General features: G+C 57.0%; 1 protein-coding gene across 1 annotated transcript in view; it reads right to left on the bottom strand.

Moving 5' to 3' along the window:
- Window positions 1-13,914: 13,914 nt before the first annotated feature.
- Window positions 13,915-19,571, bottom strand: part of LOC147600338 (axonemal central pair apparatus protein HYDIN-like) — a 39,493-nt gene continuing 33,836 nt past the window's right edge. The window contains exons 38-41 of the mRNA XM_086751227.1: window positions 16,158-16,223; window positions 14,920-15,583; window positions 14,171-14,819; window positions 13,915-14,059 (exon numbers count right to left, since the gene is read on the bottom strand). Coding sequence (XP_086607353.1) covers window positions 13,915-14,059; window positions 14,171-14,819; window positions 14,920-15,583; window positions 16,158-16,223 — 1,524 coding nt within the window. The remainder of the gene's footprint in view (window positions 14,060-14,170; window positions 14,820-14,919; window positions 15,584-16,157; window positions 16,224-19,571) is intronic.

Genomic DNA, 19,571 nt, shown 5'->3' with positions numbered 1-19,571 from the left:
AAGGATCTGTAGGCACAAGGCAGGGCTTCACACAAGGGCAGTTGGGCCAGGACCTGGAGAATTCAGATGGCTCAACAGCACAAATCCAGGCCCAGAGGGGCCCTTCGGGGCCCACGAGCTTGGCAGAAGCGGCCGTTTCAGCCACAGGCACAGCTCTGTGTCCCCACAGACGCCGTGGCTGGCACTGCCCACACGCCAGCGCTCTCATTTCAAGGGACCCCACCTCCCTGGGGCTGAAGCAGCAGCAGCGGCCTCTGGCCTGGTCTGACACCAACCGACGGCGCTGCAGACGGAAAGGCTGGGGACGGATGGGCACACTGTGCGCTGCAGAGCACTGCGCCCAGCTGTTCTTGCAGGAGCACAGGCCAGCGGGTGAATTTGGCCTCAGCGCGCAAGAAATCCTCTTTCTTCTGCCGGCCAGGCCGCTGCGCTGCACAGCTCGGCCTCCATCTGATTGGCGGCCCGGGCTGTCACTCTCTGCAGGCACAGTGCCCGCCCTGCCCTGGGGCGATGCTTCCTGGGATTGGCTCTTTGCTCACTGTCAATCACGTGACTTGGCCCCGCCTACTCAAATGGCACTGGCTGTCCTGGGCACACTGGCGCCCCCCTGACTTCTGGGCGGGCGTTGCCAGGCAACGGGCTGGGCCTCCCGCGTTTAGGCCCTCAGGATGGAATTTGGGCCCCCAGAAAAGGCCGGGGGTCAGAGCAGACGGGTTGGGACCCGAATAGTGAGGATTTTGGCCCTAAAAGTGGGGCGGTGGGCACTGACAGGATGGGCTGGTGCTACAAATGGCGCTTTGGGCCCTGAAAACGAGGGGAACCTCTTGGTTCCGACCCGAGCTGGCTTTGGTGCCCAATGGCTCCGCGCCGTGCACCACCCAGAGCCCTCAGCTGCTCCTCTGGGACACGCCTGCCAGCCCCGCCACCAGCTTTCCTGCCCTCCTTTTGACACCGCGGGTACGGGACAGCGAAATAAATTGCTGTGGGTAATGAAAGACACATTGTCCCTTAAAAATGAGACTTTCCAGATCACGACTCGGGGAGGCTGTGCCAGCCCAGAGCACACAGGAGGTGCCCACCTCTGTGCACGGGGACAAACTCGGCAGGATGCGAGTGCTTTTTCGTGCTGTGGGCTGTCTCAGGAGGGGGCAGGTTGCCTAACGCGCCTCTCCCCTTCCTCCCCTCCGGGTTCTTGTGCTCCAGTTGGGCAACGGGGGCTTTGCTGCAAGGACACCCCGGGTCAGCGTGACGCACGGATCAAACTCTACAAGTCGGAGTGAGTTACAAAGCAGGCATGTTTATTTGGCGCCGGGTGCGTGGGGGATCGCTCCTCCAAAAGCACGCACACCGACAGCACATTTTATCCAAAATTTATCTGGTGCAGGTACACACATCCATAGGATTGCACAATACAGACATACATGTGCCTGAGCGAGGCGGGGCTATTAAAAAACCACTTGCGTTAGCATTTCAGAGCTGTCTCTGGTGGTCGTTCCCTTCTCCAGGGGTCTGATCTTCCTGGAGATGAGCTTCAGTCGTTCACCCACGCTCTCCTTTCACTGGGGCATTTCAGCAGTTTCCGACTTCTGACCGAATCTGAACTGACATTCTGTCCGTTGCTAGACATATCAGTCCTTGACAAATACCAGTTTCTTGACAAATTCCAGTCCCTGACAAGCTGAAGTGAGTTTCAAGGCAAACAGGATTGCTAGGCATTGTCTAGCAGTCTCCCAAATCAAGCGATATTTCGCAAGCTGTCAGTCTCCCAAATCAAGCGATATTTCGCAGGCAGTCTCCTAAATCAAGCGATATTTCGCAAGCTGTCAGTCTCCCAAATCAAGCGATATTTCGCAGTCAATCTCCCAAATCAAGCGCTATTTCGCAGTCAGTCTCCCAAATCAAGCGATATTTCGCAGGCAGTCTCCTAAATCAAGCGATATTTCGCAGGCAGTCTCCTAAACCAAGCGATATTTCGCAGGCAGTCTCCTAAATCAAGTGATATTTCGCAGTCAATCTCCCAAATCAAGCGCTATTTCGCAGTCAGTCTCCCAAATCAAGCGATATTTCGCAGTCAGTCTCCTAAATCAAGCGATATTTCGCAGTCAGTCTCCCAAATCAAGCGATATTTCACAGTCAGTCTCCCAAATCAAGCGATATTTCGCAGTCAATCTCCCAAATCAAGCGATATTTCGCAGGCAGGCAGTCTCCTAAATCAAGCGCTATTTCGCAGTCAGTCTCCTAAATCAAGCGATATTTCGCAGGCAGTCTCCTAAATCAAGCGATATTTCGCAGTCAGTCTCCCAAATCAAGCGATATTTCACAGTCAGTCTCCCAAATCAAGCGCTATTTCGCAGGCAGTCAGTTCCCTGTGCCCGCCCCGGGCACCCTCCTGCGGCCAGAAGGAAGGACGGAGCCCTCGCTCTCCCCAGGGGGGCCGACCACTGCCCCTCCCTTCTGTCCCGGGGGCTCCCCAGCGCTGCCAGGCCCCGCGGGGCTGCAGGGCCCAGCGCAGGCCGAGGCGCCAGGGCCTCCTGGGGCTCAGGGCAGCTTCAGGCGTCTCTGGAGCGCAGGCGCAGCTGCCCCCGGGCTCCTGCAGATGCACTTGTTTGCCTATTTGAGGGGAGGGCCCGGGGCTCTCAGGGAGGGAGCGTGGCCGAGGATGCGGCTCTCGCCGCGGGGAGCCAGGGGGTACAAAACCCAAATGCCCGCTCAGGCTGGGAGGCCCACAGGAAAGGTGGGAACAGCCAGGAGAGCTGGGCCGCCTGCCGGGGCGGAGCGTGCCGGCGGCACCAATCACGGCTGGCGGGAGAGCAGCACGCGCACGATTGATAAGCTGCCTGACCCATCACTTGATGGGAGGGGCAAGGGGCACATCCCATGCAGCCAATCAGAGGACGCAGCGCCTCAGGTGAAGGGCGGGCACTGCAGCCCAGCAGCCTGACCCCCCCGGGGGCCAATCAGAGGCAGCATCCACACAGGGAAGGGCAGGCGCAAACCAGGGCAGAGTGACAGCCCAAGGATCCAATCAAAGCAAGAAGAGGGCAGAGTGACAGACCTAGGGACCAATCAGAGCCAGAAAAGAGAAGAGTGACAGCCGAGCGAACCAATGAGAGGCAGAGGAGAGCAGAGTGACAGCCCAGCAGACCAATCAGAGCCAGCTAAGGGCAGAATGACAGCCCCGGGTACCAATCAGAGGCAGATGCGGGCAGAGTGACAGCCTAGGGCACCAGTCAGAGCCAGCACCCCCGCAGGTGCAGGCCCGGGGCTGTGGCCGCCCGCTCCCCGACGGTGGCTGCGTGCCCCAGGCCGGCGCTGGCTCCTCAGATCCCCGCGGCCAGGGCGGCTCTGGGCGGAGCCTGGGCTGTGGCGGCGGCGCCAGGCCCGGCTGTGGGTGCTGCTGCGCGGTGCCCGGCCCGGGGAGGGCTGCTCGTGTTGGGGGGGCTGCCTGCTCTGGCCAGGGGGGCGCAGCTCGGGCTGCTGATGGCTCAGGCCCACGTTTGGGCACGCGCCACGGGCTCTCTCCTCGCCCGCAGCGTCCGAAACCAGGACAGCGAGTGTGTCCGTGGGTTCCAGAGGGGACAGCCAGGACAGCCGCTGCTCCTTGGGCTGGATGCTGGGACAGCGGGGTTTGCTGCAGCGGGGCTGGAGCAGAAGGTACCGGCTTCTGGTGGCTTCCCCAGGGTGACCCTGACTCACCAGTGCGCTCAGTCAGTGCAGCAGAGCTCAGAAGCGGTTTGGCTCTGAGCGCGTGTCGCGGCTGAGACTGCCTATTTACGTTTCAGCCGCTGCCTTGACTCATCCCGTCGCTCTGTGCGGCTGTGAAGTGACCTGAACGGCTTCCTGAAGGAAAGAGTGGCAGCAGCGGTCTCCGCAGCGTGAGGGGAAAGAATGAAGCAGCAGTTAGCAATTCCTAGAGTGCGATGAAGCTTAAAATGAATAACGACTGGCCTGGCCTGGTGGCCTGGCGCTGGAGTGAAGCAGTCCTTGGAAATCTACAGCTCTGAAGCTGAATTCCTGTCATTTCCTTTAGGCACCGCCTGCGCTTACAGCCCACTTGTAGATTTGTGTTGTCCCCCGGAAGGTGCAGGAGGTTTTGAGGACCCCACTACTGGGCCTTTTCACAGCAGAGATTAAACTGAAGCTGGGCTGAAGATGTTTGAAATGGCCAGGACACGGTGTTTGGTTTGTTGAGTTGTTAACGCGGGTGCAGCAGGCGGTATGAATGGATGCACAGACACCTCCTTGCTGCAGGGTGAGCACCTCAAGTCCCAGAGGTGTCGGTCCTACTCTCAGGGCTACAGAAGAATTTTCCTGCTGCAAGGCTCAAGTGGCATCTGCTGTGCAATGGTCTGTGGTTCCATGGGAGCGGAAGATTTTTAAGAGCTCTTTCTAGTTTCCTTACCCCAAGTCTGGGCATTAAGGTTCTGACCAAGTGTCTGCATGCGGACCCACGGGGTTTCCTCCTAGGCTGGGGGCAGAGGTGGAGGGTCAGAGCTACTCGTGCGGCAGGGACTGCGTTAAGCCCCTCCCCTCCTGTTGCAGGAATGGCCGCAGACAGAGGTGCTAGGAAACAAACATCCAACCTGTAACGAGTTAAGAAAGAAGAAGAGGTCTGGGAGAGGGCTGGGGCTGAAGTGGGTGAGTGCAGGTGACGTGTTGTGGGGCATTCGTGCTCCTCTCATTCTCTGTCCAGGTACCAGCAGCGGTCAGGGGGGCGTGGGGCACCTTTCCCCCCGGCAGCCCCCCCGGGTTCTGGCTGGCTTGTTGGGCACGTTGTTGCCATCCATTGCTTTTTGCTTGTTGCTGCCCGCTTGCTGCCTGCTGCTCCTTGCCACCACCCCGTCCTTGTCTGGCTTCCCCTCCCACGGGGCTTCCGAGCGTTTTCCCACGTGGCACAGCCTCCTCTGCTTGGGTGAGCTGTTGTCCCACGGGGAGGTCTCTTGTGGCTTGGAGCCGCTGGCTGGCGCGGGGCGCTTGGCCTTCTTGCCGCCCGCCTCTCCTGCTGTGGGTGCCAGCTGGCAGGAGATGCTGGCCGGCAGCAGCGGCAAGCGAATTTGGGGCTTCCTCCGCAGCGCCTCCTCCAGCAGCTGGACCAGGCATGGCGGGTGATGCTGGGAGGAGCCGGGGGGCTGGGCAGGGGACTCAGCAGTGGGATGCGCAGGGGGCTTAGATGGGGACCCTCTGAAAGGTACTTCAGAGGAGCCTTCCGGGGACTGTCCCCAGCACTGTCCTCTGAAGTCTCGGCGGAAATCTCTGGAGACCTCTCTGGAGAGCTCTCCGCAGAAGTCTCTGGCCAGCTCTCCCGGGAAGTCTCCCAGGGGCTCAGTGGCAGCCAGCTGGGAAGTTCTGCCGCCAGCCCGCCCTGCTTCCCCTCAGGGTCCTGCGAGGGGGAGGCCGCCACTCCCCAGAAGGGGTCGGTATCCCCCAGCATGGCTTTCGCCAGGCGGTCCCTGGGGCAGCCCCCCTCCAGCCTGGACTCCAAGAAGTCAGGGACTTGGTTGAAGGAGGTGCTGCTGGCCGGGCTGCCGGAGACATCGGGGAAGGTGGTTTTGCTGTCTGTCAGTGTCGCCTCCCGATCGGCAACACGGCTTAGGCGCCCGTCCATCTGCACACCTCCCTATGCAGGGACACAAGAGACGGACACATGGTGTCTAGCTCTGAATGCCAATTTACTGCTGCGTCACAAAGCCTTATATACCCCCCGCTACTCGTACACCCGACCGCCCCCTGACCCTGTGATCCCTAGGTCCACCCCCTGGTGCTCGCAGGCACCTCCCACCCGCCTGGCCCTGTATCCCGCATCTCCCCCCTCTTTATGCCCTGCGGTGTACCCCCATTACCGTTTCATAATCTCTACATTCTTGTTGCTAGTTCCCTAATTGAGCAAATTGCCTTTATTAGAGCTGCTTGTATGTGAGAGTTATCTCGGGTTTTTGTGCCTCTGACTCTTCACGCTCTTTATTTGTGTCAACATCTACCGGAAGCATCATAGAATGAATGCCTACAACGTGTTTGCGGATCATACCTTCCAGGAATCGGAGAAGCATAGGCAAAAGGCAAATAGTGAGGAGGCCAATGATAACCCACGTCAGTATGGTATCAATGAGTCCTGTGAGCCAGGTCCAGCTCCAAGAGAATCCATTTAGGTACCTAATTTTTTGTGAGGTATCGCCCAGTTCCTGGCCCATTGCCGTAGCACGAGCTAAGAGATTTTCGACTGTGCCGTTAGCGCGAACACAGCAGTAGGAAGCCAGGGCTGGCGGCAGCGATGCAGAGCAACCAGAGCCCAATGCAGTAAGAGCATAATCAATAGCCTGTGTATGTGCATCTTTCCAGATTTGCAACGCTGTCGTGAGCACATCAATAACTTCTTTCGTACGGTTTGCGTTCTTTGCCACAATGCAGGCAAGGCTATCAACATTATTGGCGGTCCAGGCCGAAAGGAGAGGAGGCAGAAACATGGAGAGGAAAATACGGAGGCCGGACTTCGGCAGGTTGACGCGCTCTTGGCAGTCTGCCGCGATGCTTGTTGTCTGTGTTGTAATCTCTCGCTTTTTTTCTGGCCGCCGTACGCTCGTCGGGCCAAAGTAACAGCCCAAGAGAACAGAGGCCGTAGGTTGTGTTCTTCGCTATCGTCTTCCAGCCAGTGCCGTTTGCACAGAATAGCCACCATGGCTCTGGGAGGCGGATGTTCTGTGGGGGTTGGTACCCAGGCACAAGCATAGAAGTCTCCACCTCACTGCCTTTGCTAGAGCTTTTCATCGGAAAAGACCATCTATGCACGCCGTCTGTCAGTAAAAAGTCTATAGGGCACTTCGACAGACCAGGCGGTCCTATCCAGAGCCATGGTACCGAGCGATTCTGGATCATGCCTTCCGTGATCCAAGGTGGTTGGAGCTCCGCGGCTGAAATGGGAGTAGCGTTCCTTAGCAGCTCAAAGGTGCCGCACAGAGAACAGCCGCCCATGACACGTTTTTCTGACCTGGTCCATTTGCTGGCTGTACTGTTTACGTCACTGTGAAGTGTGATGTTGAAGCTGTTTGAATTTTCCCAGAGGACCGTGGCATTCCAGTTCGTTGAGAAATTGACCTGAACGTCCACCGTTGTGAAATTGTATTTCCAGTTCCAGAGGCTGACTCCTTTGGATATGTCAGCCAATGTGCATTTCTTGTAGCTGGCATCGCCTTAGATGCAGGTGCCATTAGGGGACGTGCGGAAACCTACTGCACAGGTGATGATTGGGTCAGCCAGGCCATGCATCAGAATACAGATGTCCGAGTGCCATTGCTCGGCATACCTCTGCCAATAACCCGCTTCCAGATCCCCACCACTTAAGAGCAGGAGTGGTATCATCTGAAACGACAGGAATATATGTTAGTAGCAAACAGCCTTGTTCATTATGAGTGGCTGTCGTGGTTTTGTTTAGGGAGGGGGGCCTAAGGTGGCAGCTTCTGTAGGAAACTGTTAGAAGTCGCTCCCCTTTGTTCAGTGGACTCAGCCGGGCCTAGGGCAGACCCGCTGCTGGCCAAGGCCGAGCCGATTGGTAGCAGAATGTTCCCTGATAACGCCTCTGCGATAACGTATTTAAGTAGGGGAAAACAGAACAAAAAGGGAGAAGAGAAGATGTGAAGAAGCTGAGCGGGGGGCAGAGAGGGGGAGGCGCGAGCCTTGTGGGCCTTGCAGGCCTCACCCTCTGGCCTCCCGCCAGGCAGCCGACTGGGCCCAACTCGGCCTGGCCTGGGTGCAAGAAGTGGAGAGGAGATGAGAAGTGAATAAGATGTAAAAAGATCCTGAGAGACATCTGCCAGCCTGTTGTGAGGAACGGCTGCAGACACCAAGGTCAGTGAAGAAGGAGGGGGAGGAGTAACGCGGCTCCTGGCCAAGATTCCCCTGCAGCCTGTGGTGACGACTATGGTGGAGCAGGTTGTCCCTCTGCAGCCCGTGGAGGTCCACGGAGGAGCAGAGATCCACTTGGAGCCCATGAAGGACCCTATACCGGGGGAGGTGGATGCCTGAAGGTGGCTGTGGTCCGTGAAGGGCCTGCTGGGACAGCCGTTCTGGAGAGACTGCACCCGTGGAAGAGATGACCCACGCCGGAGCAGTTTCACAAAGGACTGTGGCCCGTGGGAGGGATCCAACAATGGAGCAGGGGAGGAATGTGAGGAGTTCCTCCCCCGACCATGAAGCAGTGGCGTAAAACAACGTGTGATGAACTGACCGCAACCCCCATTCCCTCTTCCCCCCTATGCTGCTCGCGGGGGTGGGGGCGGGGCGAAGGTAGTAGAGATAATGTTAAGCTTGGGAAGAGGGAGGGGTGGAGGGAGGTTATCTTGTTCTCTGTCTCATTATCCGGCTGTTTGTAGTAATAAATGAATAGTTTTCCCCAAGTTGAGTCTGTTTTGCCCGTAACGGTAAGTTTAATGATTTCTCCCAGTCCTTATCTCAAACCTCGAGCCGTTTTTCTTATATCATCTCTCCCTGTTCTCTCGGAGGGTGGGGGGAGTGAGAGAGAAACTGCGTAGTCTGGTCCCACTCGGGGCTGAACTACGACAGTGGCGGTCACCCAGTGCCGGCTTAACCCATCGAGCAGGATACCACCGTGGCCCCGCAGGGGTCTGCACACAGGCATATCCTCGTCCTAGGACCAGCAGGGGAACAGGGTCTGTGGTCCACGACCCGTCCTCTTTGAGGACAAAGACCATGCCCATGGGAGCCCTCTCCGTCAACTGATGGTCTTGGGCACGGCGTTCTAGGTGATTGAGACTGTACAGGGCACGTAGCAGTACCGCATGGGGACAAAGTTCAGGTCCCGTCAGGTTTCCCCCCTCTTTAAGAGCCCGTAGCCGTGTCTTCAGGGTCTGATGTGCCCGCTCAACATAGGCCTGACCCGTGCTGTTTCCAGGAATGCCAAACACGTGCCGGATTCCCCATGCAGTGCACCAATTCTCAAAGGTGGCACTGCGGTACCCGGGCCCATTATCCATTTTCAGTTCTTGTGGTGCTCCCAGAACCACGATGGCCATGCGAAGAGCCTTTACACAAAGATGCGCTGTTTGCCCTGTCAAGGCGGACGCCCATATCACTCCACTGCAAGTGTCTACTGCTACATGCAGATGGCGAAAGCGGCCAAATTCTGGGTAATCTGTGACGTCCATCTGCCATATCTCATTGGGGTGTAATCCTCTTGGGTTAACTGCCGGGGCAAATGCCAGTGCCGTACGGCATCCTGGGCATGCCTGTACTATTTCCCGGGCAGCAGGCAGGGGGAGGCCAAACATGCGGTGTAAAGCAAGGGCCGACTGGTGGAACTGAGCATGCGACTGCTTGGCTACCTGCAAGTCACAAAGGGCCACATAACAGACTGCATCGGCCTGAGCATTCCCTGCTGTAATGTAACCTGGGAGTTGGGTGTGGCTGTTGACATGCATAATAAAGACAGGATGTCGCCGGCGCGACAAGGCATTGTATAGCAATACTGCCGTCTGTGTTCGGGGTTCAGTGCAGGAACAACAGAGACGAGCAGAGCGAAGACAATACTGGCTATCGGTAACAAGGTTAAGGGGTTCATCCTGAAAAGCCTCCAAAGCTAAGCATACTGCTTTTAGCTCAAGCTGCTGCAATGAACAGGAAGGGTCTTCTTGTACCACAGATCTCCACTTGCCGCGGTCGAGCCAGGTAACAGCATAGCGTGCTGTTTTCCCTGCAGCGTCAGTGAACGCCGTGCGGCCTGCCACCGGTTGGTCTAAGACAGGCAGTATGGGCATCACCGTCGCCAGGGAGAACAGGTCTGCATAAGGTGTGCGTGGTGAGGCAGCGAAGCAGCCCTGATATCCCGCAAGAGCGGTTTGCACAGGCAAGGAGTATCGCAGTGTGCTGTCTAAGGAGATCAGGTCTACCTCTACGGTGATTCGTTGAGGCTCTGACCCTGCAACAGCAAGCACCCGATCCCTAGCCCAGCGAAGCGCTAAGGCAAGTAGCGTATCCCACTGAGGCAAAGCAACTTTAGGTGCAGCGACACAGCCAAACAACAATGCGGCTTGAACCTCCCCCTGATGCAGCTCAATGACAGCTCCCGCCGCCTGTAGTAGGAGATGCGCTTGGATGCCCCGTGTGGCATCCCGCCACCGTAAGGCACTGCGTTGTAGGCGTTCAAAGAAAACAGCTAACAACTGTCGGTGTTTTGCTGTCAGTCTTCGTGGAGCTGCCAGATCCGTGTCACCTTTTAGGAGATCTGTCAATTCACGCATTTCCTGTGGACTTAAGGGAGCAAACTGCCGCAACCACTGTATACCGCCCACCAGTGTTTGTAGCTGATGGAGGGAGGTCACAGTCGTTGTAGGTACTAAGAGCTTTTGTGGTTTTACTATGCGGGGAGAGAGCTCAGTACCCAAATATTTAAACGGTGGCACTGTCTGCGTCTTTTCTTCTCCTATTGCAAGGCCAAAACGGGCCAAAACCTGTCTGATTGTGGTCAACAGGGCCGGAGGCAGACAGGCACTTGCGAAGAGGAGGTCATCCATATAATGGATGATAACTACATCAGGATAACGCTCTCTCACCGGCTGCAAAGCAGCATGTACAAACATTTGACAAATAGTTGGGGAATTTTTCATGCCTTGTGGCAGCACCACCCATTCGAAGCGCTGAGCCGGCGTCTGGTTGTTCACGGCAGGAATGGTCATGGCAAACCGCTTCGTCTCTTCCGGATGTAGAGGAATGCTGAAAAAACAGTCTTTCAGGCCAATCACAAGACATTGCCAATCTTGGGGTAACATTGATGGAAGAGGTAAGCCTGGTTGCAATGCCCCCATTGCCTCCATGGTGGCATTGACCCCTCTCAAGTCGTGGAGAAGTCGCCACTTACCAGATTTCTTTTTTATGACGAATACCGGGCTGTTCCAGGAGCTAGTTGATGGTATTAAATGCCCCTGCTGCACTTCTCTTTGTACAAGGTCCCATAGGGCAGTCAATTTTTCTTGGGGTAGGGGCCACTGAGGAATCCACAGAGGGTCATCCGATCGCCATTGCAGACGCCAACAAGGGATGTCCCCAGCGGCCCCCACTAAAACCCTGCGGAGGACCAAGATGTATGACAGTGCCAGCACCGACCATGGCGTCCTTGCCCAAAAGGGTGATCGGTATGCTCAGAACATAAGGACGCAATGGGCCGGAGGTGCGTGACACCCCGCCATCCTCCCACCGCAGGGTGAGGGGCAGAGCACTATGATGAGCCACGGATTTTCCTCCCACGCCCCCCACCGTTACTGATCCCGTGTCCAAAGGCCCATCTCGGGGCCAGTCAGTAGTTGAGATGGTAGTCACGTCAGCCCCAGTGTCTACCAAGAAGGTGATCGTAGCTTGAGCAGGTTTGTGGTGTCGTGAACCTACCAGAGAAACCTGAACCTGTACCTTGGGTCGAGTAGTCATGTCAAATGTCAGTGCAATCAAGGGTAAGGGTTTTTTCTCTTGAGTCTCTGTATGCAGGGATGTAACTGCCACCCTCTGTCCATCGTTTTTTTGTGGTGGTATTTCATACCCCTGTTCAAGAGCCGTATGTCCCGCCACCCATGCCCTGGCCTCAACTTGATTGGTGAGGGGCCCTAGTGTAGAGGAGCCACCCCCCACCTGGGCTGCCTTTGTTGCTATTCTTGCTCGGGTTCGGGCCCCGCCCACGGGCCCGTCCATGCGGCTGCTTGTGGGGTCCAGGCATTTTGCCGGGCAGGCGACCCCTTGTTCCGTCCGGCCCCCCCATTTCCCTGATCACCTCGGAACCTCTGCGGACACTCTCGTGCTCGATGAGGGCCTCCACACACCCAGCAAACGATGTTTCCTTGTCCTTTCTTCTTTGGGCACTCCTTTACTCGGTGACCTGCTTTTCCACAATTAAAACAAGTACCGCCCCCCCCGCTGGAGCCAGTCAACTGCACTGCAAAAGCTTGCAAGGCCTCAGCTAGCGGTGCTGTTTCCTACGTGCGACCAAATTCGCACCCTCGCTGGATGATATCCCTCACACTAGCCGTAGCCAGGAGCGCTGCAAGAGCTTGCGTGTACGCCGCTAAGCAGTTTGTACGCAAGCAGTCTCGCACTAGCACTTCCTGTGCAGCTGCTGGGAAAGAGGACCCTGCTATTGCAGTTTGCACTCTGTCTGCGAAGTGGCCGAAAGTCTCATTTGAGCCTTGTCTTATATGGAGATAACTCGGTGTCCCTGAGAGCACAGCATTCATACGCTCAAAGGCTTGTCGCCCGAGCCCAGCTGCAGCAATCAGCACAGGAAGTGGCAACTCAACTTGATCTTGCGGAGCGAGCCAGGGTCCCGTGCCTAGCAACATATCTATGTGGGCCCCATAAATGGGATGGTCTGGCTCATCTCTCGCCTGCAATAGCAGCTTTTCCCCTTCCTCTCGCAGCATCTGCTCCCAGATGGGGACTTGAGCAGGAGTAAGGCAAGCACGAGCGCATTGTCGCCAATCAAATATTAATGGGCCGCCCATGGCGATGGTGTCCAACAGCAGTTGTGCAGAGGGTCCCATGATACGCCCTTCTGTCACAGCTTTCCGCAACTGCATTAAAAGCTTGTAATCAAGCGGATTCCAAGCACGGTTTCCCCCTGGTTGGATCAGCACTGGATATGCCGTTCGCGCTGGCCCCTCCTCAGGCTGCAGCGTGCAATCAGCAAGCACGCACTCCCGTGCGGTGATCGTCCAGCGTTCTGCTGCTGCTCGCTTCCTGTCCTTATTCGGTGCCCCCTCTTTGCACACCAAGCGCTTCATTTCTTCTCGTAACTCCTCTACCTTTTCCTCAAGCCTTTTCTCTCTTCCCTCTTTCTCCTGTATTTCTTCCCTTGCTCGCTCTGGGAGCAGCGCCTTATCCTCTCGCCCTGCTATCGGTACCCCATATGGCGGGGGCACTGAAGAGGGGACTTGTCCCCTTGGCTCCGGAGCCGGTGCCCTCTGGAGGCGCCTCGGGAATCCGGACCAATCCCCCTTTTCCCAAACCCCAGTACGCACCACCGCCCTCTCTTCCCCACATCTGACACTCAGACGGCGCTGAAGGGCCAGAGGGGAGCATGTGGAGCGGCACTGTAAATGGCTCCAGTAACGGCTCTCCGGCCCCCCTCCCGCCATCTTCTTCCCCGCCGCCATTTTCTTTTCCCTCCACGACTTTAGCTGGGACGCAAACCTTCTCACAATTTGTTCCCCCACCCTGTTCCTCCCTGCACCCTTGTCCGTTGCCCGCCTTCTCGCTCGGTCGTCCTGCAACCGAGTGGGTGCTGGGGAGCGGTGCCTGGCGCCCGGACCCACTAACCCCTTTGGGCACGGCTCCTGCTGGTCCTTTGTTAGAGGGTTGGGAAGGGACATTCCTGGGCGGTTCCAAGCCTCAGGCCACAGCAAAGCACATGCCGCCTGCCACGCACCCCTGCAGTCTTTTGCTTTCTCCAGCATGGCCCGGAGGGAGCCTAATGCCAGCAGAAGACCGGAGAGAGCCTCTTTGTTCCCAACACAGGCTCTCTGGAATAGTTCCTCTGCTGTTTGTTCGAGGGCCCCCTTACTCACACAGTGAGAAGGAGCGGCCGCTATACCTGTCCGCACCATCCAACGGAAGAGCGGGTCCAGGTCCTTCTTATGCATAGGGCTCTCCACCTGCTGCCCCACGCCTTTCAGCATACTCACCACTTGCTCCATCAAAGCCATATCGAGCAGCTGAAACAGAGACGCCTTACTGCGCGCCTCCCTCACCAATGCAGGCCTGCCTTATCACGTCGGGGTCACCAATTGTCACCTCTCGATCGGCAGCACGGCTTAGGCGCCTGTCCGTCTGCGCAACTCCCTACGCAGGTACACAAGAGACGGACACATGGTGTCTAGCTCTGAATGCCAGTTTACTGCTGCGTCACAAAGCCTTATATACCCCCCGCTACTCGTACACCCGACCGCCCCCTGACCCTGTGATCCCTAGGTCCGCCCCCTGGTGCTCGCAGGCACCTCCCACCCGCCTGGCCCTGTATCCCGCAGTCAGCATCGCCGCCACCACTTGCTCCTTGTTGCAGCCGCCTTCTGCCCTGCACTCCAAGAGGTGGGGGAGCTTGTTGAGGGAGGTGGTCAAGCGGGGGACACTGGCAACATCGGGGACAGCGTCCTCAGCATTCCCCAGCCCCGCTGCCCCCACTCACTCCTTGAGGCAGCTGCCCTCCGCCACGTACTCAGAGAGGTCGAGGAGCTCAGCGAGGGCCTCGGCAGTCAAGCTGGCGACATTGGCAGTCAAGGCGGTGTCCTGGCCGTCCCCTCGCTGCGTCTCAACAGCTTGGTCCTGGGGGCAGTCGCCAACCACCACGTCCCCCGAGAAGTTGTGGTGCTCAGGAAGGAAAGCAGTGCTGGCGAGGCTGTTGGGGAAAAGCAGGACGTGAGGGACGGTGCCCTGGCTGTCCCCCAGCCCTGCCAGTGCCACTTGCTCCTGTGGGCAGCTGCACTCAGCCACATACTTGGAGAGGTCGGGGAGCTCCTTGAGGAAGGCGGTAAAGTCGGGGACATGAGGGATGGTGTCCTTGCTGTCCCCCAGGCCTGCCAGCACCACTCCTTCTTGATGGCAGCCGCCCTCCGCCCCGTACTGGGAGAGGTCGGGGAGCTCGTGGAGGAAAGCGGCCAAGCTGGGGCTGTCGGGGACACTGGGGACAGTGTCCTCAGGGTGCGCAGCGTGGGGTCGGCTGAGCGTGTTGTTGCTGGTGGCGTGCGCTGGCTGCTCCAGAAAGGGCTGGGTGAGAGCGGCTGGCCCCTTCTCGGGCACATGAGCAGGCTTGCCCGGAACTTCCAGCGTGCTCAGTGCTGCAGGAAAAGCAAACACAGCCGAGCCAGCCGCGGGGCGATGCAAGCTTTCCTCGGCTTGGCCACCTGCCTGCAGGCTCCGTCACCCCGCAAAGCTCACCCTGGGGCTTTGCTGTGGTTCTGCCAGTGGGCAGAGCGAGGACAGGCTGGCGTGGGCTGGTGGCAGGGACGCTGTTCTTGGTGGTCTCCCCGTCCTCGCTGGAGGCCTGTGATGGCTTCTGGGTGCTGCCGGGCAGGGTGCGGAGCGCAGGGGGGCCCTGCACCCAATGCTGAGCTGCAGGGCGGCAGGGTGGCGGGGGCCCGTGGCAGGCAGCGATATGCAGCGGGCAGGAGCCTGTGGGGTAGAGGGGCTCCCCCTGGACCACAGCCCACAGCCCCAGCCCCGTCGGCTGGTGGGACACCAGTGTCCCCCTCACCACCTGCTGTTCCCAGCCATGGGCACGGGGACAGGAAGCAGGCATGGAGGGGAGCTGCACCACGGGAGGGAGCTGCCAGCTTTCGGGGAGCTGCTGCAACTTCCCCGCGGCCCCCAGGGGCCCTGGCACCCCGTGCCAGACGCTGGCCTGTGGCACCTGGTAGGTGACGGGGTGGACCTGGGCAGGCTTACAGGACCCCGGCAGCTCTGGAACAGAGGGCAGCACACAGGCGGGGACCGGCGGCGGCACGCCCGGAACCATGAAGCTCACACCGGGCACCTTGGGCGGCATCGACAGCTGGAGAGGGAGCTTCTCTGTGGGGGAAGCAAAGCGGGGCGATGGGGTGAGCTGTTGGCAGGTGGGTCCGACAGGGGGTTACCTGGAGGGCAGGAGCCCCAGGAGGAGCTGGAGCCTGCTGCTGTACCTGCCATGGCAGCTGGTCAGAGTCAGGTTTCTGGGGGACAACCAGCCTGCATCCCTATGGCGAACACTGCGCCAGCACCTGCTTCAGCCAGCCTTGCCAGGGTTTGACTTTTCCTACCACAGCAACTTCCCAGCTCAAGGATTTCCTGTCCCGCTGATGATTTCCTGTCCCCAGTGCTCATTTCCCATCCCCACAATGGATTCCCAACCCAGCCATGACTTCTCAGCCCTGTCACGGTTTCCTACTCCAACAGTCTCCCATCCCCACCATTTCCCACCCCAAGTGTGATTTTTGCGGGGAGGTGAATTTTCTGTCCAAGGGGAAGGGATGGGGCCAGCACCCGTGGCCTGGCCATGCCCACCTTTGTGTGCTGCTCCCTCCTGCCCTGGCAGTGGGGATGGGGCTGGTTTTGGCACTTTTGAGGTTTTGTGACCCTGTCCCTCTCTGCCCCAGTGGGGCAACTGCTGTTCACAGCTGTGGTGGAACTGGTGCCGGTACTGTGCGGACACGATGGGAGCTGTCACAAAAATGCGACAGCTGGCCCGTGCCATCCAAGCAGAGAGGCTGGGGCGCAAAGTACGGCATCACAAGAGGAATTCTTGCAGTTGTGCATCTGAATGCGCGCCCACACTCTGCTTGTTCTGCAAAGCAACTCCAATTCTGTGGCATCGTCAGCTGATTCTTTCTTGATCCAGGCATCCCTGGAGTCGCTCTTGCTGCAGTTCCCTGTCTCTGCTGCCAGAGAAGGGCTCAGGCACCTGGGAGTTGTCCTTGTCTCTCTTCTGGTAGAGACCTGAAGCAGCTTGCCCCCAGAACAGACCTTCTTGTGCAGAGAAAGCCCTAAAAATGTAGAGCAAGTGCTTGGACCCTCTTGGACCCAGAGAATGAATTGTCTGGCTCCTCTGAGAACCTCGTGCTGCAAACATTTCTGAACCTAACAAGGATGTGTATCCTGAAGGATTGTTTGTCCTGGCCAGAGTAACAGGGTTGCTTAAAACTGGGACCCTCATGCAAACAAGTAGAGGAAGTTGTCGGTCCTTGGTTTTTACTTTTTTGGGCAGGTGAGTGTCTGCGTTCCTTCTTGTCCTCATCTCCCTGACCTTTACCGGTTTTCCATAAAATACGTCAGAATATAGATGTGGAGAGCTGACTGACCCTACTCTCTTCTTGCTGTCTGAATCCCATCCTGACCTCCTGAGGCGTTTATTTAGCAGGCTGGAACAGTCTCATGCCCTAGCTGCAGCTCCCCGGCCGTGCCTTGACCTGCAGCCGTTCCTCTCACAGAAATCCTTCACAACAGGCAGGCAGACGCCTCTCAGGGTCTCTTCACATCTCATTCCCATCTCATCTCCTCTCCGCTCCTTGCAGCCGGGCCGGGCCGAGTCAGGCCCAGACGCCGCCCGACGGGAGGCCAGAGGGTGAGGGGTGCAGGGCTCGTGCCTCCGCCTCCCTGCCCCCGCTCAGCTCCTTCACATCTTCTCTTTTTTTTTTTTTTTTTTTTCCCCTTCTTAAATACGTTATCGCAGAGGCGTTATCACGGAACATTCTGGTACCAATTGGCTAGGCCCTGGCCAGCAGCAGGTCCGCCCTAGGCCCGGCCGAGTCCACTGGACAAGGGGGAAACTTCTAGAAGCTTCTTAGAGCAGCTGCCAGCGTAGTCCCCCCTCACTAAACAAAACCAGAACAGAACGTGGCACAGCACGGGAAGAGAGAATTTGCTCAATACCTGCTCAGGCAGAGAGAGAGCTGAGTTGCTTTGTGCTCAGTGGTTTGTCTTGGCTTTCAACACCAACTATGGACACTCAAAAACGGGCAGGCAGGCTAGCATCTTAGGATCTATCCAAATTCAAATAAGGTTTATCATCACCAGCGGGCAGTGTCTAAGTTGACTGGAAGGACTGAAGAAGTCCGTTTTTAAGGTCTGTAGCAGCAAAACGCAGACATCCACATTTTCCCTTTCCTTTCTAACCTGCCATTCCCGATGTTTTAGGCGCTGTTTTTGTACGGTTATATTGGGAACACAAGCATTTCATAGAACTGTTTGTGAGTTTGAATACAATTCTGAGCATTGCCATTTCCCTGTCATTCAGTAAAACCACATTCAAGGCTATTTCCACCAAAAGCAACCTGACAGTCCTTCTCACAGGCCCTTCCAACCCAGCCCCTCATGTCAAAGACCTTTGAATGAGACTTCCAAACTCCTTGCACCAACAGCCAATGCGGACAGTCTAGAGCATCTCTAAAATCAGCTTCACTGAACACTGCCTGCAGTGTAAAGACTTCCCCAACAAAGACCTTCCAGCTGGAAGGAAATTCAGGTATCTGAGCAGTATTTCTTGCGTCATCTCCTACGTCTGTGTCCTGGTTTCAGCAGGGATGGAGTTAATTTTCGTCTCAGTAGCTGGTGTGCTTTGGATTTCATCTGTGAAGACTGTTGGCAAAAACACTCTGATGATAGGAGCTGTTGTGAAGGAGACCACGGACAGTGTCTGGCTTGCCAAGTCTCGTTAAAGTCTCGTTAACGTGCAGATGTGGGAAGCTGGGCAGAAGACAGACAGAATAACTGGCCCAAGCTGGCCAAAGAGAGTATTCCATGCCATGAACGTCATCCTCAGCATAGAAGTGGGGGTTGCCCATGGGAGGGGGCATCCATTCGGGCATTCCATTCTGGCATGCACCCTTGGCATCCATCTTCTTTCCATCTCTCTTGCTTGCTGGCATCGTTCCCTCTCCCTTGCTGGCTTGCTCTCCCCCTTTGCTTGCTGCTCGGTGTCCTTTCGTGATCGCTGCTCGGGACGGGCTGTGTTGGTCATTCGGACATCGGGTGGTGAGAAATCCTACACTGTCCATTTTGTATATTTTGTAGATATTAATATCCTTATATTCTGTTATCCTTGTAGTTTTTAGTATTTCAGTAAACTGTTTTTATCTCAACCCACAAGTCTTCCTTTCTTCCCAGCTTCTCTCCCCCATCCCACTGGGCAGGGGGAGGGTGAGTGAGAAGCTGTGTGGTGACTTGGGCTAAACCACCACACTCTAGGACACAGAAGGGTTTCCCCCAGCTCCCGAATCTGGAGCTCGCTTCCAAAGCAGAAAGGCAATGAAAAAAACACTTGGCATGAATAATTGCAATCAAAATTCGTTAGCAAGCAGTCTCAAGATAGATCAGAAAGCCGAGCCACAGCCCATCAGCTGGAACCCTTGTCAGTGCAGCAGAGCCAACCCTGAGGAAAAAGGCACACAGCTTCTTCTGAAGAATACCAATCCGTGACGGCAAGCGCTGAGAATGAAAACGTTTGGGTAAGGATTAATAACAGGCTAGCAGATAAAAGTCCAGTGTGTGACAGGCTTGTCCTACCAGAGTGGCTGTCACGGCCAGGAGAAACTGCAGATCCTCCAGACAAAGCCCTTGCTGTTCAAGGAGCTTACAGCCACCGCACAAGGGGACCTGGACTGTCACACACGGTGACAAGGCCAAGGGAGCTGCGTGCAGGCCTCCCACGCGCGGCTTGGACCACGTTTGCAACTGAAGTCTCTCTCTGAACCAGGAAACAGCAACGGTAAAGACCGTCCAAGAAGGTGGGAACCCAGCACCACTCCCGCTGAACAGGCTGTTCCCGTGCCCCTGTAGCCGTCGCTCACCAAGGTCGGACCCTCACGGCAAGACGAGGGAGCCGTGGCTCCGGAGAATGAACTCTCAAACCTCCCCAGACTTCTCCCTCCTCTGCCTCACACGTTTGTTCCATGTTTGGTACAGAAACCCAGAAACAGAAACATGTAAAACCTGCACTCATTTGCCGGCCAAATGAAAATATGCAATGGCCAGGCAAAACAACATCCCTTCATCTACTCAGAAAAATACAGATATCCTTCAAAACAAAAGCGCACTTGGATGAGCTGCACAGCAAAAGC

This window comes from Chlamydotis macqueenii, chromosome 6, assembly GCF_036417535.1.
Source record: "Chlamydotis macqueenii isolate bChlMac1 chromosome 6, bChlMac1.mat, whole genome shotgun sequence".
Classification (NCBI taxonomy): Eukaryota; Metazoa; Chordata; class Aves; order Otidiformes; family Otididae; genus Chlamydotis; species Chlamydotis macqueenii.
This window is presented reverse-complemented; position numbering and strand designations above follow the sequence as displayed.